The sequence below is a fragment of the Triturus cristatus genome, chromosome 12, assembly GCF_964204655.1.
Source record: "Triturus cristatus chromosome 12, aTriCri1.1, whole genome shotgun sequence".
In the NCBI taxonomy this organism is placed as follows: domain Eukaryota; kingdom Metazoa; phylum Chordata; class Amphibia; order Caudata; family Salamandridae; genus Triturus; species Triturus cristatus.
Genome location: NC_140595.1, coordinates 684,954,247 through 684,979,921, shown reverse-complemented (window position 1 = coordinate 684,979,921; position 25,675 = coordinate 684,954,247). Strand labels below are relative to the sequence as shown.

General features: G+C 46.4%; 1 protein-coding gene across 1 annotated transcript in view; it reads left to right on the top strand.

Annotated features, from left to right (window-relative positions):
• Positions 1-25,675, top strand: part of ARRB2 (arrestin beta 2) — a 347,548-nt gene that overhangs the window by 225,593 nt on the left and 96,280 nt on the right. Inside the window, exons 6-7 of the mRNA XM_085638335.1 lie at positions 8,418-8,477; positions 8,839-8,906. Coding sequence (XP_085494461.1) covers positions 8,418-8,477; positions 8,839-8,906 — 128 coding nt within the window. The remainder of the gene's footprint in view (positions 1-8,417; positions 8,478-8,838; positions 8,907-25,675) is intronic.

Here is a 25,675-nt window from a genome sequence, read left to right as displayed (position 1 = left end):
TTGCCCTTTACACATTTGTTAAATTCATTGTAATTCCGTAAGACTACATGATGGGAAGATTTGGCACATGAGTAGACTGGCGTTATGTAGCCATAATGGTAAAATACTTGACAACGCTCGAGTCAGAGTGACCAGTACCAACTCAGACTTGTGGTTAGATTTTGATGATGCATCTGTTCATAACAGCGGTATGGTGGGTGCACCGGAGGTAAGTGTTAGTACTTCTGATGGAGCACAAGTTTCCTCTGACACCGCTCAAGCTGATGCCAATGCTTTGAGTGGTGGATCCTGTTCCACCAGTGGTTCTGATTGTCCTGTTGGCGGTCAGAAACACACCAGTAGCTGTGGGAGAACACTTGTCAGACCTAAACAATTTTAGCCAAGTCTGGTGCAGGTAAGTGAAATAATACTTTGCAAAATCTTATGCAGTCATTTACAGTTGAATGCAGGCTCAAATATAGTTGGTTGAATTACAGGTAAGTCAACAGTTTGAAATTAGTTTTTAGTTACTTTACAGATTACTGTGCATGTTACTTTTTGGATTACTTTTTAAGTGACTTTTGCTAATCAGTGTGCTATGCCAAGATATCACACTGAGACATTTCCTAGATAAAAGATAAGTAATTCACTTTTAGTACATTTGCAGTTGTAGTGTTTCATGCAAACCAACTCCACATGCAGTCCTATGGAAGGAAATGAAGTTAACGGTTTACAGGTAAGTACTTATTTATGGGAGTTGGTATTCTGGGGTTAGAAGCAGGTTTCCCCCAGGTTCGAGGATGCTCTCTCAGAACACCCTCAGCAGCACTAGGGCGGCCCAGTGCAGAGTGCTGCATCCCAATGTTAAACAACAGGGGATAGGAGGCCTCCAGTTGGCGGCTGCTCACGAGCAGACCACAAGGTTGTGGGAGCAAAGCTCCAGGACTTAAGCTCTGGGCAAAGGGGGATCCAGTTTAGCACACAAGGTGCATCCACAGGGGCGGCGGGTGCAGGGTTTTGGCTACAGGTGCCCCATTGTTTTTAATGGGAGTTGACGGTATTGGATTTTGACTGCAGGCTCGGTCCAGGAAGACACCCGGAAGGAACCAACTGCTGGGAAGGTAAGTTGGAGGGCTTGGGGACATAGGTACACCTCGGGGTCTCTTCTCTGGGGCGTAGGGTGGCTGGATGCAGGGGTGTCTTTTTAGGTTGGAGTTCACCTTACCAGGCCACTTGCGGTTGGGGGGGCTTCTCAGTGCAGAGGCTGCAGGTGACGTTGGGGAGTACTGGAGGGGTCAACCCATGGTGGACATGGACTCTGGAGTGCTGGGGGACCTTGCTGGGTCCGGTGGGCCACCCGGATGCGAGCCGTAGGCTTCGGGTGCAGTGCCGGTTCCAGGCGTTGGGTTTCTTTGTCTCCAGCAGGCTTGGAGTCTTTCTTGGCTGTTTCTTTTGAACAGAGCTACTGTTCACAGGAGATCCTGTCTTTGTGGATGGCAGTTAGTCCTGCCCGAGTTTCTGGAGGTCGCTGGCTGCAGGATAAGGCGACATTTGGCGCAGGATCTCTGGAAACTGAAGACGGGCCGGTAGGTCTGGGGCCAAGTCAGATGATCTTTGTAGCCTCTTCTGCTCGGTGTCTTGTTTCGTCCTTATTCATAGGTTGTGGGAATCTGTCTTCTTGGTTCATGGCTGCCTGCTATATATAGTATTTGGGGGGCGCGGGGGGTTTAGGGGTCCTGAGGTCAGTAGCCAATGGGTGTAGGAAAGTGGCTCTCTATATACTGTTCCCAAATAGGTACAGTGTGCACAAAGTGGTAGCTTGGTCGAGCAGTAAGGCAGTATTGGAGGACAGTGTAAAGCATTTGTTCTACACACTCAGTCAGCAAATGGTCTCACACACTCAAGAATTGAACTCTAGGCCAATGGTTTTTGTATAAAAATATATAGTTGTTTTATTTTAGAACCAACAATAGGTTTCAAAATATACTTTCTCAGAATGAGATGCTTTAGATAAATACTTTTCAATAGGCAATAGACTTTTTAATATAACAGTTACAGTGGTTGCAATAGGCAACACAATTTCAAACACAATAATACATTGAGCTCAATAGGAATTTCTAGTTAAATGCAATTAGTTACTTTAAGGATTACTTTTTTAACCACAGGACTGGATCCTGTATTCAGTCCTGGGACAGTTCCTGTAAACAATTGAGTAAAAGCGTCTTGGTTACAGTTGTGATTTTTAAGCAATATTTTTGTATTTTTAAAGTTTACACTTGGAAACTTTTTCACATAGAATCACCAATGTTATCCTATGGGAGGAAATTCACTTGGCAGGTAAGTGGGGTTATTGTTACTTTTTCTAACTTAGTGTTGGATCCTGGATCCAGCACTGGTGCAACACCTGTAAACATTTGAAAGAATGTGGTTTGGTTATACAGGCGATTTTTAACGAATATTTGTAAGTTTGCAAAATCGACACTTAGAAACTTTTTCAGCAAAAACCAGGCAATGTTATCCTATGGAAGGAAATTCAAGTTGCAGGTAAAGTATGTTCTCGTTACTTTTGTAAAACAGTGCTGGACTCCTAGGTTTAGCGCTGGGACATCTATCTAAAACAGGTAAGTAATTACGTTTTCAAATTTGGTGCGATTTTTAAAGAATATTTGTAGTTTGCAAAAATCGACACTTAGAAGAAATTTCACAGAAAAACAGTCACTGGTTCCCTATGGAAGAAAGTTGGGTTAGCTGTAAGTATGGTTGTAATTACTTTTCAGGGTCAGTGCTGGGCACCAAGATCCAGCACTAGGATCTCTCCTGATAGCAGGTGAGTATTTTCGTTTTCGTTACTCAGTTGATTTTAGGTGAATATTTTAAAGTTTAGAAACTCCACACTTAGAAGAATTTCCAAGTGAAACCAGTCAATGTTACCCTATGGAAGAAAAGAGAGTTATCGGCTTTTGGGTAAGTACTCGACTGGCAGAGTTAAGGTTCTGGGCATAGACTCGGGGATCTCCCAGGGTCAGGTAAGTACAGTTGTTACACCCTCAGCGGCACAGGGGCAGCCGGGTGCAGAGTGAGTTAGGCCCAATGTTATCCTATGGGAGGCAGGGAGCCCTTGGTTGGTGGCTGCTGGCTAGCAGGCCACGCGGCTGTGGGGCTGGGCTCCTGGTCACTTGCTCAGGGCAAATGGGGAAGCAGGTAGGAGTAGTGGTTACACTGCCAGGGCCACTCGGGCGGCTGGGTGCAGGGTGCTTTTGAGCCGTCTGGCGCTCAATGGATTGCAATGGAGAAGCTCAAGAACGAACAAAGGCTGCAAGCTCAGGGACGAAGATTCTTCAGGTGCGACCACCACTTCGAGAGGTAAGTTGGGTAGTTGGAGAATAAGTAGGTACCCAGGAGTTGGGCACATGGGGCGCAGGGCGCCGGTTGCAGGGGTACCTTTTGCTGTCGGGAAAACTTACCCTCTGCTGGTCGCGGTTGGAGGGGTCCCTGGTTCTGAGGCTGCAGGTGTCGTCAGGAGCGTCGAGTTGGGTCCTTGGGTGCTGGATTCGGGGGCACAGTTGCCGGGGGGACGTCCTCGTGGTCTTTGTCCACTCCAGCACAGGCCAGGCTTGGCGGGTGCAGTGTGCAGTGTTCGCGGTTCCTGGCTGATGCCATGGGTCAGTTACTTGCTTTGAGCAGTACCACTGCTCGTGGGAGTCCCAGATGCTTAGAGTCACAAGGTAGCCAGGTCCTCCGGGTGTGTGAGCTTGCTGGCCACGGGAGATACCGGGATTTAGCAGGAGCAGGTTCGAGGGTCGACAGGCCGGTAGGGCTGGGGCCAAAGCAGTTGGTGTCTTCCTCTTGTTAGCAAGTGCACTGCAGGTCTTCTTGATTCTTGATCTTCTTTGTTGTTTCGGAATCTGGATCTGAGGAAGGAAGGTTTAGGTGCCCCTAAATACTAAATTTAGGGGTGTTACAGGTAGGTAAAGGGCAGGGACCACTGGGTCCCTGCCCGGGGGTGGGCACACCCTCTATCCTGCCACTCTCCTGTGGGAGGGGAGCAGTAGCCTAGTCCTGATTGGGCAGGGCTTCCCATCTTCAAGATGGCGAGGGCCTGGAGATGTGCTTCACCTCGCCTCCCCCACCTGAGGGGTGGGGTTGGCAGAGGCTGGCACACCCCCTTTCCTTCTTTGGGGTTTCCGGCCAGTCTTCCCACCAGTGTGGGGGCCAGAACCAGTAGGGGCCAGTTGCTGAGTACAGCAAGTGGCCTGGAGAAGCTCACAAAGGCAGCATGCCTTTGAAGCTTCCCCTGCCCATCCTGAAGGAGGAGACCTAGCACCTCGCCCAGGATGTGCATTGTTGCAGGCCCAGGAGAGCGGATGGCTCTCTACCCAGGGGTCCAGCAACATGTCTGCTGTGTGCCAGCCTAGGCAGCCCCTCAGACAAGACATGGATTGTAGGTTTAGGTTCAGGGAGCATCTCTAAGATGCCCTCTGTCGTGCATTGTTCATTAAATCCCACACTGGCATCAGTGCGGGTTTAATGTGCTGAGAAGTTTGATACCAAACTTCAGTCTTCAGTGTAGCCATCATGGTGCTGTGGAGTTACCCAGCGAACACTGCTCCCATGATCCGAAGCACCACGCACAATGCCTAGCTGAGGGCCCAGACGGGAAGGCACGACTGCTTCACCCTGCCCTGCTGCTACCTCCCCAACACAGCGGAGCACCCTATGCACCAGGAAAAAGGTTGTGGGCGTTGGCGCATTGAGACCCCAACCTGCCAGGAAGCCCCCTCCCCTCCCTCCCCCGGCCCGCTGCTGCCCGCGTGTACCGCGCGGTTCCGCTGCGCCCCGCTCGGCGGCTGCTCGCCCCCCCCCCGCTCTAACACAGGATGATCTCCTCCCCCCCCTCCCCCTTGATTCTGTTTGAATTTATAAACCTAACCCCTACTCCCCCTATCGCCGCATAAGCGCAGGGGACAGTTTGTTTACTGGTCGAGTTCCCTGACCGGACTCCTACCTAATCACAGATAACAGACGGTGGATGCGTTGTCAGGCGTCCCCGAAGCGCTACTCTACTTAGTGCGCCCCGCTTACTGACAGCAGAGCAGCGATGATGCACACACCCTAACAGGTACGGGTACGCCCAGAGCGAGCAGCAAGATCTTGACAAGAGCACACTGTATTGAATATCAGGCGTACCCCGATAATCAGCGGCTTGAGGGGTGTAGCGCCGGGGGGACGGAGGCGCGCCACGTAGCCTGCACATGGACTCGAACGGCGAAGCTGTAGACAGGATTCGCCGGATCTAAACGTTAGCATCTATGTCTCAGTGAGCTATACCGAAACGTTCTTGCCGCGCTCCGGCCCGCACTGCGAGCACGACACTGACGCTGTACTGACCGAAGGCCTTTACGCTTGAGGTTAACCACGGTGTCCTACACGACTCCAGATAGAGACCTGAGTGGCAACGGAGTTAACCGCGATGCGGGCTGGACTATAGCGCCATCCTTTGTCGCTGATATCACGAATAAGGAACACCACGATAAACCACCAAAAAACAACATAGACCTGCTGTTTAACAAAGCGCACACCTGATTCCTGTGATAATGCCAACACGTACAACGCCGCCGGACCCCTGGGTTGCCGGCTGAATGGCTGTGTCATACTGTCTGGAACCATGTGCTTATTGTATAACTGATTCAACGCCTTAGATGGTGAATGTATGCTATAGGATGATGAAACTGTGAATAATAAAGGTTTTTTTTAAAAAAATGGTGCTGTGGAGTTCATGTTGACGATCTCCCAGCACCATATACTCTTAAATGGCACCACTGCACTTACAGTGCCCAGGAATTGACCCGGGTCCTGTAGGGGCACAGGGCTCATGCACCTGTACCCACACCACTGGCATAGGGCACCCAGCTAGAGGGGTGGCTGAAGTATGCCTGGGCATGGTGTTTTGTGGGCATGGCACACAGGGATGTGTGCCATGTCGACTCTGTTTTGTTCTGCACCCAGACACTCAGCCTACATGGGCAGTGTGTATGTGTCAGGGTACAGGGCCTCTAAGGGTGGCACAATAAGTGCTGCAGCCCTTAGGGGCCTTTTCTGGTCACAAGGCCCTGGGTACCTAGTGTACCATATACCAGGGGCTGACATTTGGCCTGAGATGCCAATTAGGTTTAGGCTTCAACACAGTTTTAGGGAAGGGACATAGGCCCTAGGTACCTGATTGGCAGGAGCCAAGGGCACACTCAGTCAAAGTACATCAGCAATTCAGCAAATAGTGGGGACATACCATGCAAGAAATATGGCACTTTCTCACAATGGGCTTCTGACCTTAGGGTGACTACACCCTTGGTGTGCTCACCCCATGTGGGGGGAGTGGGCACAATCCCTAATCCTGATTGGAGAGTGCCTGCCATCTGCAAGATGGTGTGCACTGAGGGGTGGGGTTGGCAGAGTTTTGCACACCTTCAGAGCTGTGCTAATGTCCTGCCTGTCTTCCTGCTGAAAAGGAGGGGAGACCGGAAGGGGGCCCGCTCCTGATAGCAGGACAGGCTATGTGTCGCATTACAAATGCATCAAGGCCTTTGAAGCTTCCTGCCACAGATGGCACTTCCTGACCTGGGGGAGGTGTGATCACCTCTGCCCACGAAAGGCTTTGTTTCTGGGCTCAGGGAGCGAGGGCTCCCATCTCAGGGGTCCAGAAAAATGTCTCATGGTGGCAGGCTGGTGTTTACAAGTCAGGGAACCCACCAGAGGCTGGTCGTTTTTAAGGGGGCATCTCTAAGATGCCCTCTGAGTGCATGGTATAATAAATCCTACACTGGCATCAGTGTGGGTTTATTATGCTGAGCAATTTGATACCTAACTTCCCAGAGTTCAGTAAAGCCATTATGGTTCTGTGGAGTTCGTAATGACAAACGCCCAAACCATAAACTCTTTTTGGCTTTACTGCACCTACAATGCCTAAAAATGGACTTAGACACTGTAGCGGTACAGTGCTCACGCAACTGTGCCCTCACCAGTGGTATAGTGCACCCAGCTAGAGGGGTGTCTTAGGCAGTGTGTCCAGGCATGGCCCACAGTTGCCATGTTGACTCTTCACTTTTCTCTGCACCAAAACACCCAGCCTGCAATGGCAGTGGGTGTGTGCTAAGGTACAGGACCTCTAAGGGTGGCCCAATATGTGCTGCAGCCCTTAGAGGCCTTCCCTAGTCACAGTGCCCTTTGTACCCATGGTACTGTTTACAAGGGACTGTAATGTGGCCAGAGAGATGCCAATTGGGGGTACAAGTTACAGTTTTGGGAAATATCACAGTCCCTGGGAACCTGATTGTAAGTGACCCAGGGCACATCAAGTCAAAGTGCACCAGAAATCTTGCAAAAAATGGGGGGGGGGGGGGGGGGTTGCAGCAACAGAAACCCAGCTTCCCACTCTTGGCACATATCAGACCTTTTACATGGTCCCGTTCCCCTCCTCTTCACCCCTCCTCCTCCCCCCAGGGATACAGGTAAAAAATATCCTGGCCTCTAACACAAAAGCTCATCGCCAGCACCATCGGCCTCCCCAAATTCCGATTAGAATTGTTTCCCATGGAAGGATATAAATGCCAGTAGCCACTCCTTAAAAAAGGAGTATACTTTGGGTGTCACCCTGACATCGAAGCGAAGCTCTGATGCCTCAGAAAGGTTTAAATAGGAGCTCCTTCTGTGCAGTTTGCATGCTTGTCTGGGTAAACTAACAGGCATGGCCAGAAACCTTACATGGGTGGCACAGCTTAATTAAGCTACTCAAGGGATTATGGAAAGAGTACATTACACACAATTCAAAAACATTGTCTAGATGCTGTTTGTTGACAGTATGCTAGAGTGACCATAGCCTTATTTATGAATTTATTTTAATTTCTACTTCATGTCATCAGACTCTATGACCAGACTGCTAATCCAATTAATCTATGGTACAGAAGACACAAGTGACTTATCAGTAGTACAGGTTTTGCAGCTTTACAACTTACAAACACACACAACACACGCCAGTTTTTCAAAAGAAATGTACACTTTGTGGGCTATGGTTGGCCCTTTTGTTAGTGGAACTACAGAACCTATGTGTTGTGCCTCAAAAGGGCCTTGATCACAACATGTTACTATGTGAGTCTCTTCATAATCAGTCTGAATATGGTGCTAAGGCTTAGATTATGTGTTGATTTCATAGGGAAGTTCATTCTACCCACTGCCAGGGTAAGGTGCACATTATTTATTGAGTAATTTATTTTTAAATCACAAAATTGTGCACGCAGTTGAGACACAACCACAATGTCAGCACATTGCGCATCATCTGAGTTTTTGTCAGTTATCAGGCAGCAAAACTGTTACAATTGAGTAGTTTGCATATGCTGGACTTTTCAGTTCACCAAAACATGATGACTTGTATTGTTTCTTTCTAGATTCCCCAGAACTTGCCATGTTCAGTTACTTTGCAGCCTGGACCGGAGGACACAGGCAAGGTAGGAACATTAACTGTGTAAAATTCTTAGAGCACAATGAAAAGAGAACACCATATCGAAGATAGGACAAGCAATTGAAAAATCTTTGTGGGTAGACAAGGGTGTCAAAAAGGGAAACCGTAAACCATTAAATGTAGGTAGTCTGGCCACAATGTGAGCTCTGTTGTTTATCCTAATTTGAAACGGGTAACTGCGGGTACTGAAATAAATACTTTTTCTAAACACTTACTAGACTGTGCTGTTTTTACAGTTCTCATGGGAGACTGGAGCCAATGCTTACTCTTTTTTCTGCAAGAAAGTAAACTCTACAAGAACAGAAATAAAATGTTCCTACCTTATTAACTGCTGTCTTCTCCTCCAGGCATGTGGTGTGGACTTCGAGATCAGAGCCTTTTGTGCTAAAACCCTTGAGGAGAAAATACACAAAAGGTAATCCAATACAATTTGTTTCTGAGACTACCCAGCAGCTCTTCCTTTGGGGAAAATTCATGGAGAACCTGTTTGTCTATTGTTGCAACCTTGTGAAGCCTATCCCACCGTTTGATTTAGCACCTAGGTTGACAAGACAAATGAGGTGAAGTGCATCTGTATACAGCATCCTGATGTAGTATATAAAATGTATTATTTTATTCTTAAGCTTTCTATATCATGTCACTCAAAAGCGTAGATGAGCGCTGTACAAGCTAAACTTTGTTCTCTAATGGTAATATGCAACATAAGAGAAGTTGCCTACATTGAGTGAGCTCAACAATGCCAACCGAATAAACTTGCCAGTGCAGTGGACTTTTATGTTCTGCTTTTTCTGCCGGGATTATTCGGTATGCTGTTTTGCCTTCACTTCACATCTTAGATTCTTTTTTTTTTTTAAAATAATTTTTCATCTCTGAAAGACTTATGTTTCACATATTTCCATCCTGCTGTCTGTCACTCCATAAGAAACCTTTCCTTTTGAGGATTCTATCTGTTCACCAGGGGTGGAGTTAAACTTAGCATCCAAGTGCCTATGCCCAGAGAAGTCAGCTGTCATTTCTAAAAAGTCTTTCACTGTGTCCCATCCAAATCACCGGAATCAGTCTAAGACATCCTCCTAATACTAGCTGTGATCAAGGCAGTGACACCATGCCTACTGAAGAAGTATAGTTCACCTGAAGAGGGACTACTTTTCATGATGTATGAAGCAAAGCTATACTCTTGATTGTCACACCAGAATGGAAGCAGTATTCGTCTGCACGCTTCCGTTAGATTTTTCGGAAAAAAGGAGAGCCCACATTGTAGACTAGAATGTTAATGACATGTTGACCACATCCATGGAGACTGCTGGTGCATTCGTTTTCCTTGGCAAGCATACCAGTTGTCTGTGGGGGTCTACATAGATGTTTGCAGATGACTGTCCGTACTACCTATGTTAGTCTGCTGGCAATATTCATGATTTGGGAGCTTATGGACAGTTTCATGGGATGTCCATGTGCTTGTTCCTAGTTAAGCCATGCAGACTTACGATCATCCTTTTTGCAATAAATGTGTTAGTTGGCTGACGTGCTGTGAAATGCACTGGTATTCTGAAGAGGGCTTGTCTTGATAAGCAGTTTCACAAGCCGCACACTAGAGCAACAAGCTAATAATTATGTCTTCAAAGAGTTCACACTCCTTTTTGGCAGCAACATTACCAGTAGAAGATGAAATAGCCTTACACTTAAAAAAGGCAGCCTATGGTAGGATGGCAGTTTGCAAGTAATAGAGGCCAAGTTGTACAACGCAACTTGGACAAGGAGTGCACTACTTGGGTACTATATGGGCGATGTGGCTACATATCAAACCAACATTTAAAGCAATCAACAACACTTATATATAATCATAGTAGAATTGTTTATCTTCACAAACATTCTATATGCAATGTGAAATATTGACAACGAATTATGTTTGTAAAAACATTTCAACAGAACAAGGGTATAACATTCCATAGAATTTCCAAATGCATCTTCAAATAAAAAAGGCCCAATGCATTTCGGGACTGATGTACCTTCTTCAAGGGAAAATCTTAAATGAAAACAACAAAACCTGCTCTGACGTATCAGAATTGTCTATCTGTATGACAAAATTACTCTGGTATTAGCTTTTGTGTTACAATAATTAATACTGGTTCTGTTATGGTATGTTGATGAAACATGCTGGGAATGGCGTGGTGTTGACACTAAGAAGACAGAATAATAGTGGCGATGCCGACTTGACTCCCAGTGAGAAAGTGATGACATTGTTTTATGTGTGAGATACTGCGCCCGAAGAAGTGCACCGAGAACCTTCACTATTACAACCAGGAAGTTAAAACCTGGTAATTCCCTCTAGTGGCGTGTTAACTAGATTTCAAAAGCAGAGTACTCACGGTGCACACAAGTGATGCAGGTTTGCAACACTATGAAATGACTCCTCCATTCCCTCTTTGATGACATCTCTCTTGATTACTGCAGTCCACACCCTGGATACCACATCACTTTAATGCAATACCTCAAATAAATACTTTTTTCGAACACCATTTTTTAATAAACCGGTTTGCCTGTTGTCTGCCTAGTATAATGCAATGTTCATCTAATGTAATTATTTTTCTTTATAAAAAGCTTGCAAAATATTCTTGAAAACACTTGCAATTTTTTAAAGAGTGACAAAACCCTTTGACAATCCATTTTTTAAAACAGCCACTGCACTATTCCTATAAAGAGGCACATTCCACCAGCATACCACCATGTCCTGTTAGTGGCAGTTGCTCATTTCTTTTTTCTGGCTTCTAAAGTCCGAATCCTATAGCATTCAGCCCAGCATTTCCTGCCTTTGCCTACAACTAAATCTGTCAAAGCCTTTACAGTTTCATTCAACTTTGTCTTTTAGGATGGAGTGATTGCGTGTTTTTTTCAGTCATTTTCCAATTGAATACATTTTCCATTATCAACAGAAAGCTACATCTTATTGTTAAATGTCCAACCTGTGGAAGGAAAATGTTTCTCTTCTTTATGAATCTGAGTTATGTGTCAGGATGTGAAGATCAACTCTTGAGGACAGAAGATCTGTCTTCAGGCAGATAGGAAGATCTGAGGTGCCAGGATTCGGTCTTCAGCAGATCCAGATAGCATGGAGAGGATGCTCTTTCTATCTTGCCTTTTTGTTTTGTCTTTGCATAAGTTGAAGAATTAATGACATGAGGTGTTTCAGACCGCTAACGCTTCTCTGTAGCTAGACTTAAAAGGAAAGTGAAAGGATTTCCATTATTTTCTGATTCAAAAGAAGGACCCAAGAGCAATCTGAGACTCAGTCTTGACCTTACCATAAGTAAAGGGTAATGAAGAAAGAGCAATTCAAGATGTTAATTCTCCATCAAATGTATCCATAATTCCATCTAGGGGATTGGTTATGTGCCATTGATCTTCAGGGTGAATATTTTTAATTCCAGTAGCACTGAAACATTACAGGCTTTTGAAATTCCAGGTAGGAAACAACCACTTCCACCACAAAAACTGCCATTTGGTCTGAAAACTGCTTCAAAGTTTGTTTGTTTTTCTCTTCAAAGAATGACAGTTGTGGTAGCACATGTAAGCAGGAGCAGATTAATGTACAGCAGCTGTTCCAGCTAACAGTGAATATTCTTTACTTCCTTGTGCTACAGGTCCCTCATTTAGAGTCCATATCAACTCCATCCTAGTCCATTCATTATCTGTGGGCTGTATTGGACACTAAAAGCACAAGTGTTTCCTTGGAGAATGGGCTCCATGGCATAATGTATTAATATGCCCCTCTTCACATGTGACCTATTCAGTAATGCCTAGAGAATCACTGGTGCCCATGCTTGGGCAAATAGGAGGATGTCCATATGCTTATTTTAGCAGCAACCCATGCCTTCCCCTGGTGGTGTGAGTAAAACAATCTATTAAGGGGTATGCCTTTCCATGAAAACTGCCTTTTGAGAGGAAAGCCCATATGGATCATCTCCAGACAAGTCACGTGGTCTCAGAATGAGATGTCTCTCCACATCAATCCCACTAGACGCCAGGGATTATTTTGAAAAATAAAAGGATGGGATAGAGGTGGCCCATTCCGGCATTAGGTCGTGCACCCACTCCTTATGGCCCAACATTCTTTTTGCCCCCTGGAAATGGCAAATCGAGTCTGATCACCCCACCCCCAGGAGGGTGTCTAAAACACCTACTGAATACCGGAGATAGATATGTTTTAAAAGGGTTAATGGCGGGCCCGTCCCAGTATTTAACCATCCCCCCCACCCAATAAAGCCCCAACAGTCTTTTGCTCCCCTGTGGATGGATTAGATTTAGCTCAATCTACCGTATGGAAATGGTAGGGGGACTGAAAGCCTCCTGGGTGCTGGCCTGTCCTGGTATCAAGATACACTCTGTCCCCTAAATCCCCAACAGTCTGTCTGGACCCTCTAAGACCCTGCTAGCAAGAGGAAATTTATATTCTTTTGGGTGTAGTTTTTCTTTTGTTGAAGTTCTTTTTATTGAGCATTTTCGAAATCAAAGAACAAGAAAACTTACAGTATAGTGCATTACATCTGTCCCATTAGTCAAGTTGAAGTCATTGTACGATTACAGTTGAATTTCAGTCTGGGAAGCAATCCTACATATATCCGCATTTTTTAGTGCACAATTTTCCAATACAAGTAACATAAACGCTAAGAATTCCACCACTACCCCCATCCCACACCCACCCTAACCCAACTGCCTCCCGTCAACCGTGACTTGGTGTCAAGAAAAAGAAATTAAAGGAGGAGGCAAGGCAATGGATGGGGTGTCAGATGTCGGGGGCTTTCTTCGGTGCCCAGAGAGGGGAAGGCCTCCCATTGGCCGCTCCCGCCTGTGAAGTGTGTGTGTGAATGAATGGTATATGTATGAGAAGACCTGTCCATCTGTCTACAGGGAGCTGCCCTGAGCGCTCATCCATCCTTAAAACTGGAAGAGATGAAGTGCTCTAATTGTGGGGGGGGGGGGCATGTAGTCATTGGTATACACCTAGATGAGACTAACGGGCCCCAGCTGGCCTCAACATTTTTTAATTTCTCTAAAATGTCTGCCATTCGTTATATTATGAGTGCTTTCCATAGTCGCGCTTGCCATTGAGTCAGGGCTGTTTTTTTTTTTTTTCTTTCAGGCTGCCGCTATTGCTAGTTTGGCTGCTCCGAGACACACCCACAGAATCGCTTGGTCCCCTTTTGTCTGGTGTTCTTGGGTCTCATCTATTACTCCCAATAAAGCAAACCGCAATGTGGTAGGGATTGGGTAATCTAGGATTTCTTTAATTTGGGCTAAGATTTCTGTCCAGAAGGGTTTGATAGCGGGGCATTCCAGCCAAATGTGCTTGAAGTCTCCTAGTAGGCCGCAGCCTCTCCAACACAGATCCAAGACCTCAGGGAGTATATGTTTGTCAGTCTTAGGTGTAGGTACCAGTCGTAAAGTATCTTTAATATTGTGCTTCCCTCATTTCTATAGAATGGTTATTTTTTGCTATATCCCTCCATAATGTCTAGGCTGTGGGGAGTGTAGTGGTAGAGAGCAAGAGTGCATATATAAATGAAATAACTCCCTTTGAGGATCCCGCCCTCTTTACAAAATTTTCTATCGGGGTAAGTTCCCTGGTGGCCACCTCTCGCACACCTGTTTGTAAGACCCAATGCTTGAGTTGGAGGTAGTGAAAGTGTTCGGAAGCAGGGAAATTAAAGTCGCGTCAACAGCTCTCAAAGTTAAAAAGTCGTAGTCATGAAATAGGTCACACACCCGCAGGCATCTGCCCCTTCGCCATTCTTCAAAGGGGCCTAGGTTGAGCGCTGGTGGAAACTCTGGGTTAAAGTGAATCAGTGTGTGCGGTGAGGGAAAAGATGTCCATCCGCCCTACCCACTACTGCATCTCACACATTCAGGGTCTTCTGGGTGGGCGTGCTGAGATGAGCATTACGAGAGCGGTCCTTCCTGGGCTTTCACAGCAAGTCCCAAATAGTATACCCCACTATTGCTCTAGCCATATGCAGCCAGCGTTTCTCTGACTCCTGCAGGGCCCACTCAGCTATCACCCATAGATGTGCTGCTTTATAGTATAGCTCCAAGTCTGGTAATGCAACCCCTCCTGTGTTCCTGGGACGTCTGAGTAGAGCGAAAGTCTTGCCCTTCCATTCTGCTAAATGTATTGTATCGTGTGATGAGCATGCGTAACTTGTGGAGAAAATCTCCGTTATATGGAGGGCCTGAAAAAGATATAAGAATTTTTAGAGCACGATCATCTTAATCACGCGAATTCGGCCTAATCAGGATATGTATAGAGGTTTTCATCGTTTCAGTTCTTGCTGTACCTGATGGAGCAGTGCGGGTGAAGTTGGCCTTAAAGAGTCCTTTCAGCCTTGGTATTATTTTGATTCCTTGATAGGTGATATTATGTTTGGCACAGTGGTATGGGAAGTCAGCAAGAAGGGATTCCAGTTCCTTATCAGACAGTGTAAAATTCAGTAGGGAGGATTTGGGCACGTTGATGTGGAAACCTGCCACCTCCTCGAAGACCTGTAGCTCTTTCTGGAGAGCCATCAATGAGGCACGAGGTGAAGACAGTGTGAGCAGGACATCGTCCGCGAACAATGAGATCTTGTGTTCTGTCGACCCAAATTGGATCCCGCTTATCTCCCTCGTCGGTCTGATCCGCGCAGCTAGTGGCTCTTTGTTAAGAGCAAACAGTAGCGGGGATAGGGGGCATCTCTGCCTTGTCCCTCTGCTAAGGGATAACATGTTTGATCGCACCCCGTTCAGCACTAATCTGGATGTGGGGCGAGCATAGTTTGAAATCGCCATTTTAATAAATGCTTTGCCTAATCTAAATTTCCCCAGGGCCCGAAAAAAGAAGGACCAATCCACCCTATTGAATGCCTTTTCTGCATCCAGGCCCAACAGAACCGCCAGCACGCCGGACCTAGTGTTTTTTTTTTTCTATCAAATGGAGAACCCTACAAACGTTGTGTGTATGCCTGCCTTTGATGAATCCAGATTGATCCGGATGGATCAGTCTGGCATTATTTCCTCTAACCTTGTTGCTAGTATCTTTGAATACAGTTTTGCATCTATAGCATCTACATTTAGAAGCATGATTGGTCTGTAGGATGAACAAAGTTGTGGGTCCTTCCCAGCTTTTGGTATGACAGTGATTAGAGCTTTTCATCGAGGGCGTCACCTCTGCTTCGGTGGCTATATGGTTGAACAGACTGGTCAGTTGAGACTTGATTTATGCTGTCTTATAGAATTGGGCCGTTAGGCCATCTGGCCCCAGGGACTTGTGAGGCTTCAGTGCAGATATTGCTATCAGGACCTCCTCGTCAGTTATAAGAGCACTCAGCGTCTCGTTTTGGGCCTGAGTCACCTGTGGGAGAGCCACTGAGTCAAGGTAAGCCTTCTGGGTCGCCGTGTCTGTGGATGATGCGCGATAAACCCCTCATAGAATTGCGCGAAAAGACGCGCCTTGGATTTGTCATGCAGGGTGCCCCCCCCCCCATTGCTCATCCTCCCCTATATACATCCTTTCTCGTTTCACCCTAAGCTGTCTCACTAGGTGGGACACTATTTTGGTACTGTGTTCATATGAGAGATGACGCAGACGGAGGAGTGCGAGTTCCGTTCTATTAGTGTATATAGCAGTGAGTTTCCCTTTTAGAGCCATTCATTTGCGGTGTGTGTCTCGTGTTGGCACTTGTTTATGTAGCTGTTCCACTGCCCTTAAGTCTGTCTCTAGATCTATTCGCTGTTTTACTCTTTGTTTGTTTAACCTAGAGTTGAGTTCGAAGCATTTGCCCCGAAGTCCTGCTTTAAAGGAATTGCAGTTATTTAGGGGTGAGGTGTCTTCTGGGCGGTTCAATTGAAAGAATTCATTAATTGCCTCTCTAAGCTCGTCCCTGAGGAGCCTGTCGCGTGTAATAGATGTGGGGGAAAATCGGGGGTGGGCTCCTATTGAAGGCATATCAAGGTGGGCGTATGATCGGAAATCGTTATGGAGTGGATCTTAGCATCTTGCAGAGTACCCAGCTATTCCTGATGTAATCTAAACGTGAATAGGTGCGGTGCACATGGGAGTAAAATGAATAGTCTTTTGTAGTAGGGTGTGTCATCCTCCAGGCGTCTCTCAATCTTAAATCATGTATCATCTTTATAATATTCCTAGGAAAGCTACCTGTATGGGCGTGCTGTGAGTGTGAGCTATCTAGTTCTGAGTGCCATATGAGGGTAAAGTCTCCCATCAGGATTATTGGGCCTTCGGCAAAACCCCCAACTATGTTCAAGAGGGTGTCTAAAAATGCGGGTTGACCAGTGTTTGGTGCACATGCCGCTACGAATGAGCAGGGTTTCCCTTTTAGTCTGCCGTTCACTATGACCACTCTCCCCTCCTTATAGGATTTGACCCCTTCGGGCTGGAATTTAATAGCTGCGCGGAACAGTAGTGCCACACAGTTTTGTTTTGTGTGTGCTGCAGATTGGTAAATCAAGGGGTAACTCTTGTGCTTTAGTCTGTGGATGTCCTTCTTTTGCAGGTGCGTCTCTTGCAGCGCCACTACGTCAAATTGTTGGTCAGTGATGTGTTTCCATACTTTCTGCCGCTTAAGTAGCGAGTTTAATCCTCGCACATTCCATGATACTAAAGAGACCATGGCTGCTAACGCTATGGAGCCCCAAGGGCCCCTCCTCTCCCTGCTCCTCGTCCCCTTATTGTGTGCCTGCTGTTGAGTTCCAGGATCAGGCCTCCCTGGCCCCCCTCCTCTGGCCTCTCGGAACGTCCCCTCCAGACCCGGACCTCCTCTCTAGTGTACGAACAATGAGCCTGTCCCTCCTTCCCCAGACAAGAAAAGAAAAAAAAAAAAAAAAAAAAAACATGAATTGTGAAAAAATTACCCACAAATGGTGAGGGATCCTGCGACCTCCCCCCTCATTATGAGTTAGGTACTTAGCATTCATTCGACGGGCGCTTCGTCCAGTGCCCGCCACCATTTCTGTCTCTATACATCACTGCTGTTCAAGCTCAGAGAGCCTCCACTAAAACGCTCTTTCTAGGAAGTGTGGACCTCACTCCTGACCTCGTCCAAGTAGAGAGGGGGTTTCGTGATAGCTCCTTACCCACATCTAGCCCCCTCGTAGACTCAAACTCGGCACGATCTCACCAGTGTTTACGGTGTCTCTTTCAGTAGTTCCCATCGTCCTTGTGTCTGCTAGTTCTTCAGATTGCACTCCCTCCGTTGTGTTTGCCATGGATCCTTCTTTCTTGTGTCTGCACCAGATCTCGTCGCTTGATAGCTATTGATCTCTGGGTCCAGCAGCAGCATTCCCAGGAGTTCCATCGCTTCCTTCAAGTCTGTGACGTGTCGTGTTTTGTTGTTGAGCTCAAACGCAAGACCGAAAGGGTAAGTCCATCTGTACCGAATGTTGTCTGTTTTTAGTTTCTCGGTTACTGGCCTGAATTGCTGGCGCTGCTGGAGAGTAGCCTGTGCTAGGTCGTGGTATAGGAAGCAAGTGAAGTCTGGAAGGTTACTGGTTTTTTTTTCTGTGCCGCCTGCATAATTGCTTCTTTAACTTTGAAGGAATGAAGTTTGACCAGGACATCCCTCGTGCACCTGTTTTCCCCTAGTGTCGGCTGGCCTACTCTGTGGGCTCTCTTGATTTTTATTTTTGTATGTCTCGGCCCCAGTACTTCTGCGAACAGGCCACTAACAAAGGCCTCCAGGTCTGGGCCCTCCGCTCCCTTCTCCAAGTCCTGAATTCTTATGTTATCCCGTCGGGATTTGTTTTCTAGGTCTTCCCCTTTCAAAAATGCTGCCTGTAGTTGTGAACGAAGCTCTTGAAGCGTTTCCCTGGTTTCTGAGGTGCTTTTGTCAAGTTCTTGCATCTTGGATTCCACATTGAGGACCCTGGTGCCCACAGAGTCCAATTCTCGTTGCAAGGATGCCATACGGTCCAGGAGATCTGCTTTTAGTTGATCCATCGAGGTCGCCATGTCCCATTTCAATTCAGTGCATAATTCTTTTTTTAAAGTCTCTGAGGGATGTGAGCAAGTCGCCTTTGTGAGCGCCATTTCTCTGTCTGTCTGGTCATGCAGTTGTGTATTTTTTCTCCGTTGGCGCGAAGTAGCTGGGCACTCTACTGCTAGATTTTTTCTGGGGCATAGAGGCGGTTTCCTCTTCACTGTGGATTATGTTTCTGGTAGGATTACTGACATCACTGTGCACGATTTTCCTGCTTATTGGCTGTCTGTTCCTCTCCTTTGAACAACCCTTGTGTGACCTGTTGTATTATAGCAGTGGACGCCTGCTATCATCTGGCTATTACGCCAGGGCCTGTGTTGCTACTCTCTTTGGGGACTATATTTTGTTGTTTAACTGCGTACAGGGTTGCGCTTCTGCTTCCCCCGGCTCTTCCGGTGTCTGAGCATCCACTCTCAGGGTTGCAGGCTTCTTACCGCTCCAGTGGGTGTCTTCCGCACTGCATGATACCAGGTCTCTCTGTAGTAAGGACTTTAATATAATCTTTTTCTTGCGGCCGCCATTTTAAGGTCAGGCGGGTCTGCTGATGAGCTTAAACATCTGGTTCCTTGTAAGTCGCTTATGTCCTGGCTTCTGTCCCCGCTTTGCGACTTAAGTTGCAGTATCCCCCTTGTCGCTGGGCCTCGCGCTGTATGCAATGCCGCCTAGTTCCGTGATGCTGTGGCCGCCATATTAGGGTCAGGCATCGACGCCTATCGGCCTCGCTGCAATCCCACCTCTCTGGACTCCACAGCGCAAGAACAGCACAGGGCCCCTTTCTCTGCCACTCCCCCTCCACTGTTGAGCCTCCGTGCCTCTCTGCCTCCCTCCGTCAGCCAGCGCCTCACTCATCACACTTCTGCTTGGTACCTGTTTCGACGCTCTGCTGATGGTTAGTCGTCTGTTGCGGCCGAGAGGATGTACCCTTGGATCTTGACTAAAGGGCACTCTTCTTGCCTTTCTCGATTAGATTTTTGCGGGTGATTGAGTCGCGGTTGCCATGTTGTCTCGGCAGCGGTCACTCACTCAGGCCCTGAACCGGCAGTTTTCCGGCTGATGCGGGGTTTGTTCGCGACACCGCTATTTTCCTGGCGATGTGGGCTCTCCGAATCACTGCTCGTGTTGCTTATTAGATCTCTAGATCTTACTGGCACGGCACTTTGGCAGCAGAGCCGAAGTGGATCACTTCCACACGGCCATCTTGCCTGGCCATGCCCGAGTTGGGTGTAGTTTTGCCATGTGGGCCCGCACAAACGGGAAATATCCTGGCAATCCCATCTAGGCAGTCTGGGATGAGGAAAAAAAAAAGCTGTGGAGCCTGTTCACCAAGTTAAAATTTCAAGGAAACTAATTTCTTGTGTGAAAGGAAGACCCTAAGTGGACTTTCAGCCCATCCTCAGCTTAATGAATGTGGACTAGGAAATAAAAGTTCTGGATGCAAGCCCTTCACTGGTTCTTCTCCACTACATCAAGGCAATACAAATACTAACAGATGATCAGAGAGCACATTTTTCCCATTCCAAGCTCAATAAATGATTCTAAATAGCATTTATTTTGCTGTGAAAGAACCATTTTTGATCTGAAATACTGCCTATGCCACCTATGTCAATTGTTGAGCATCAAAGGCTGCAGCTCTAGGGGAAAAAAAATGTCCATATATGGATGACTGCCTCATAACCATAAAGCTCTGTGTGTTTTTAACGACATTTTACCCAATCGTATTGACCATCAAGTCTGCAAGACCACCTCAGTTTCAGCAAGAAAATCCATTACTTGGGAGGCACAGCAGATGTGTGATACTGAAGCGTTGATCCTTCTCATAACTATTTGTTCCTGTCTCAAAAAATGTATATTTTTCTCTTTTGAAACCAGTTTTTGTGAAATGTCTCTTATCCTTCAAGAGTGGAGAAAATACTTCAGGAAACAGTAAAGACAAGATGTGGCTACCTCTCTTTCCCCTTCATTGTCTTTCATGATGGTGCTTCAAAGAGTATGTGGATAAAGGGTTTCCTTTTCACCAATTGCCCCTCCCCCATACAGTAGTCACATGCCTCCTTGGTAGGATTTGACATTTAAAATGGCTCATCTTCAGATACAAGAGATACGATCCCATAATGAATCTACCTACCACACAATTGTCATTGCTTTTGGGGCATCAAGCTTTCATTTTTTTCTGTCATTTGAATCCAAGTCGATTGTTTTTGAGTCAGACAACACAGATACAGTTCATTATGTGAATAAGCTATGGGTTACAATATTGAGAACCCAATTGTAGGAAGTTCAAACCATGTGATATTGGTTGATTATTCGTAGGCTCTTGATACAAAGTTTACATTTACCAGGGGTCAGAATACAGATACCTAGAGCAGAGTTGCAGGAAACTTCCAAATGGGTAATCAACAGTGTTAGATGTCGTTTTGCAAATATACCTGGTACTCAAATAAACTAGTTAAAAAATGCAGACAGTAAAATATATCAAGACTTTACTTCCAGGTTCCATGATGAAGGGATAATTGGTAAATAACCATTTAAGCAGTGGTCAGAAATGTTTTTAAGCAATCTCTGCTTAATTGCTTATTCTAGTAGGCGTTATAACAAAGTAGTTGAAGACAAAGTTGATTCAGATATCTTCATAATGGCCTTCCCAATGTTGGATTCTGCATCTTTTCTGTCTTTCCAAGACCACATGCACTTAACAGAGTCAAAGGCAAAATCCTTCACCACAGTCTGCAAGCATATAATTTGAATGCTGAACTCTTGATTACCCACACATAGTTGTCACACCAGACTGAAGGATTCTGAAATAAGCGCAATCAGTCTACCATGTCGTACTACACCTTTAAGCAAATCTGATTATACATTTAATGCCTTAAGATCTATTCTTCCTAGGATGTATTCAGAAGAGAAGGTATTATGCATTGCTTCTGCATTTGGCCTACTTCGGCTTGAGATTATTATTTGTTATAGTACTGTTGTTTCTACCTTGGGCTGCTTTTTGTCGATCATGTAAGCTAACATTTGTTGTCTATAAAATGAATTCTTCTTTCGAATCTATCGGGAAATGAAACTAAGCACGTTTTCTGGTATAGTTGCCCCCTGCTAGGGGCTTTTCAACTGGTAGGATCTGTTAGCTGCAAGTGTTGTGTTGCTCAGCCATACAATATTTTTCGCAGTAATGCGGTTGTCTCGAAGATGGACACTTGCTTTCTTCTTGCTTAAAATTGTGTCAGATTTTTAATGCAAATTAAATTAGTCCTATGCCCATACTGTCTTCACAAATCCATCTTCCGCAGTGGTGAACTCCTTTCACAGTCTTGCTAAAATGAAGTCAATTATTAAATCAAAAGAACTGGGTATCTGTGGGCATAGTCTTTTGGGCAAGATCCATGACTGTTAGTGATGATTGCATTGTGCAATACAGCCTATTAATGGATAGCGAAAAGGGCACTTCTGGGTAGGAGTCTTATTTACCTTTCTCATTAAACGTTCTTGTCAGCAAAATTAACAAAGTAAGCCCTTTATCAGTCCATATATTTTCCAACGGTCCTGTCATCCTTCAGGACAGAAGCCCAGTTGGGTGGGGAAAAATGTCTTCAGCTAAGTATAACGTTTCCCTTTCTCACATTGTAGCAGCACATTAAGATTTACTCTTTAGATGAGTTTGTGAAATATGCATCAATGATGCCTGAAGATTAAGACAGAAAATTAATTTGTGATCTAGTGCTCATACTTCCATTTCCATTGGAATGGAAAAGTGTCTATATATTGAATGCTCTGTTCAAGAGTGGACATCTCGGCGCTGTGTAGGTGTACGTGCTTGCCAGTTCCCTTACTATGTCCTCCTGATTTCCCCCTCTCCCTTTCAATCCCTCCAGATCATTAAATAGTTGTGTATACTGACAGGCAGGATTGGGTAAAGCTAATTGTTATAAGAACTTTTAGATGCATACTTCTAACTGTGGATTTCTCACCTTTAGAATATCCCCAGGCACCAGCCGGGATCTGGAAGACATTTCAGGATAGCCCCTGCACACCAGTAGGTGACATTGTGTGGCTCTGCGTTGACTACGCTACGCACCCAAAGTGAAAGCTGAAGCCGCAAATAAGCGCCACCCAATCTAGCTGATGTCAGTTCCTTTCTTTCTACACCTTTGAATGCAGGTCCAGAGTTAAATCCTATTTTCACAGTTGACAAACCTTTTTTCTCTCCAAGATTTCTGTTCCGTGTGCAAGGGAACATGTCCCCACCTAAAACCACAGGGTATAAGCCTTATAGGGCTGTTGCAAACAGATGTCTGCGACTGATCACCATGAGGTGTCTCTCAGGTGTTTGGGGTCGGGTCACGATTCCAGGTTGTGCGAGGAGGCAAGTGTGCCTAGTACACCCAAAGGTGATCCAGGTACACGATGACCAGCTGTATGTTGCTGAGCACAGTAGGAAGTTACTTAAGCATCCACCCCCCTTCCACACACACACACACACACGCACACGCACACACACACACACACACACACACACACACACACAGATCCATTCTGATTTCTGCAGCTTCAGAGCTGGCACTGAAGACGTCAACACTAGAGGAGGACATTGATCTCATTGTTCCATCCTTCTGCAAACTGAGTCAATCTCTACCTCAGCCGAAGCCACATCTGGCACAGTTCCAATGTGCCCAGCCAACATACTCTGATATGACAATGCCTTTGCCTAGGAGCTGCCCCCATCTGTTTGGATAGAACTCTGACTAGAGCCAACCAACTTTTCGTGATAGTGGGTGTGAATTCTCCCCACAATGTAATGATAATTTCTGTATGGACTTACAAGAGAGCAGTGGGCTGGACACTTTCCTTGACACACTTTTCGCATCAGTTGGCACAGACCATTAATGATGGACAGCATATGCCAAGCATATTATCCTGTCAGACCTGGACATGGCTGACTGTTAAGGCAGAGTCTAGCATGGTTGGCATGGTTCTCGGGTGCCACACGTGGATATTGTCCACAGGCTTCTTGGGTGACATCCAGGCATCATTCATGGATAAACCTTTTTACTGGTCTGACCACTTTGATGAGCAGGCTGACTGCTCCCATGAGCTCTTCAAAAAAGTACAGCTACTGCACCCTGTCTTTGTATTCCCACATCTGCAAGGCAGTATTCCCCCCCCCCCACCCCCACACACATACATACAACGTTGCCCCATTTGAGGCCTCACTAGAGGTTTTGTCTTCAGACCGTTAAGGCTCATCACCCCAACAACAGGAACCCCAGGACTTTTGGGGTTAGTGTAGGAGTTCCAGCAGACCGTATCCAGGACTGCAGGGACAGCAGACCTGTCAGCCTCCAGCCCCTCAGGCAGCAGCCTCCTAGCTGCTTTAGTTTGCCCTTAGCGCACATGACTATCCTGTGGGAGGCCGGATTAGTGATATTCTTTACAGATAACAATCCATAACACCCGGCAGGTGGGTGATGCAGATAGTCCAACAAGGCTTTCATTTTTTTCCTCCGGTCGTATTTTCCACCCGCATCAGAGTGGCTTTTGGAGGACAATTGTCCATTTTGCTGTAGGAAGTTCAGGTTCTTTTGGGGAAAGGAGCCAAAGAGAGTGTCCCGTCCTCAGAGATTAGATCCCAGAGTTACTCCTATTATTTACTTATGCCAAAAAAGAATGGATGCCTTTAATGACAATTTCTTCCTCAGGGAAACAAATTTAACAGTGGACCAGTTTTCTACGCTGGATCCAGAAGATTGGGTTTTGGCGTTGGCCTTGAAGGGCGCCCTTTTCCATATTCCCGTCCTGCAAGTCCACAGGCGATATCTGCGTTCCAAGATGGGCCAGAAGCTTTTTCAGTTTGCTGTGCTCTTGTTTGACTTCACAATTGCCCCTCTGGTGTTTGCAAGGTTGGTGGCAGTGGTTGCAGGTATCTTTGATGGTTGGGAGTACCAGTCTTCCCCTGCTTAGTTAGTCGTGGACCACCTTCAGACACCGGCAAACCTTCTGACACTGCTAGAGGGGGTCATGATAAATGTGCCAATGTCACACCAGACTACTTTGCAGAGACTATTGTTAGTCATTCTGGATACGGTGCAGTTTCGGACCTTCCTGGGTTTCTGTGAGGGTGGGTTTGAGGCTTCTTGGATTATTAGCATCCTGCATCCTGCTGGTTAAACATGCCAGGTGGCCTATGCGGGCTCTGCAATGGGATCTGAAGTCTCAGTGGATCCTAAACCATTGGAAGCTGTCAGATGTCATCTAGGTTGGAGAGGAGACTTCAAAAGATCTGCAGTGGTGTCTTCTCGACCGCAGTTGGACCACCACCAGACCCCTCACCCTACCCCATCCATAGCTGATGGTGGAGACTGAATCACCACTAATGGGATGGGGAGGTCATATGGGAGAGGTGGAGATCATGGAAGTCTGGCGAGATCCATCTCAACATCAAATTTGCGGATATAGGCCATTTGTTTGCCATTAAAAGTCGTCCTGACATCAAGGGGAGGCTGGTTCATGTCCTCACTAAAAACACTACCACCCTGTGCTAGGAGGCCTTCATTAATTGATTCATTGGGGCATTTCTCTAGTCGTGAATCACTTGGCAGGATCTTTAAACACCAGGGGAGACAAACTAAGCCAGCGATGCTTAGCAGATCATTAATGGGAGTATTGGCATGTTCTCTTCACCACTGCTTTGTACACAGTGTCAGTACTATTGGAACTCCCAAGCATGCCCTCTCTCTGAGATACATTCCGCCTCGAGTGAAGCATGGATTCCTGTATAACTAGCTGCCGCTACCTCTCCCGCCTGAGTCCTGAAGAAGATCAGGACGACCAGGCCAGTCACCCTAAGTGCTCTGGATTTGACCAGAAGAGTGTGGCAATGAAACGTCTGGGCCTGAGCACCTGTCCTCCAGTCAGGCTGGCACGTCAGAAGGCCTTTGTTTCAACTGCAGAACAGGATGCTGCACCCAGGCTAGCACAATTTGAACCTCCATGTGTGGAGATTTACCAGGGCAGTTGACTGCACTTGATCTACCTCCTGAAGTAGTGGATGTCATCCTAGCAGCCAGACGTCCCTCTACAACTTCTTTTTACAGCAGATGCTGGGACAAGTTTGTAGCTTGGTGTTGTACCCAGAACACAGCTGCAGGCAAAACTGTCAGAT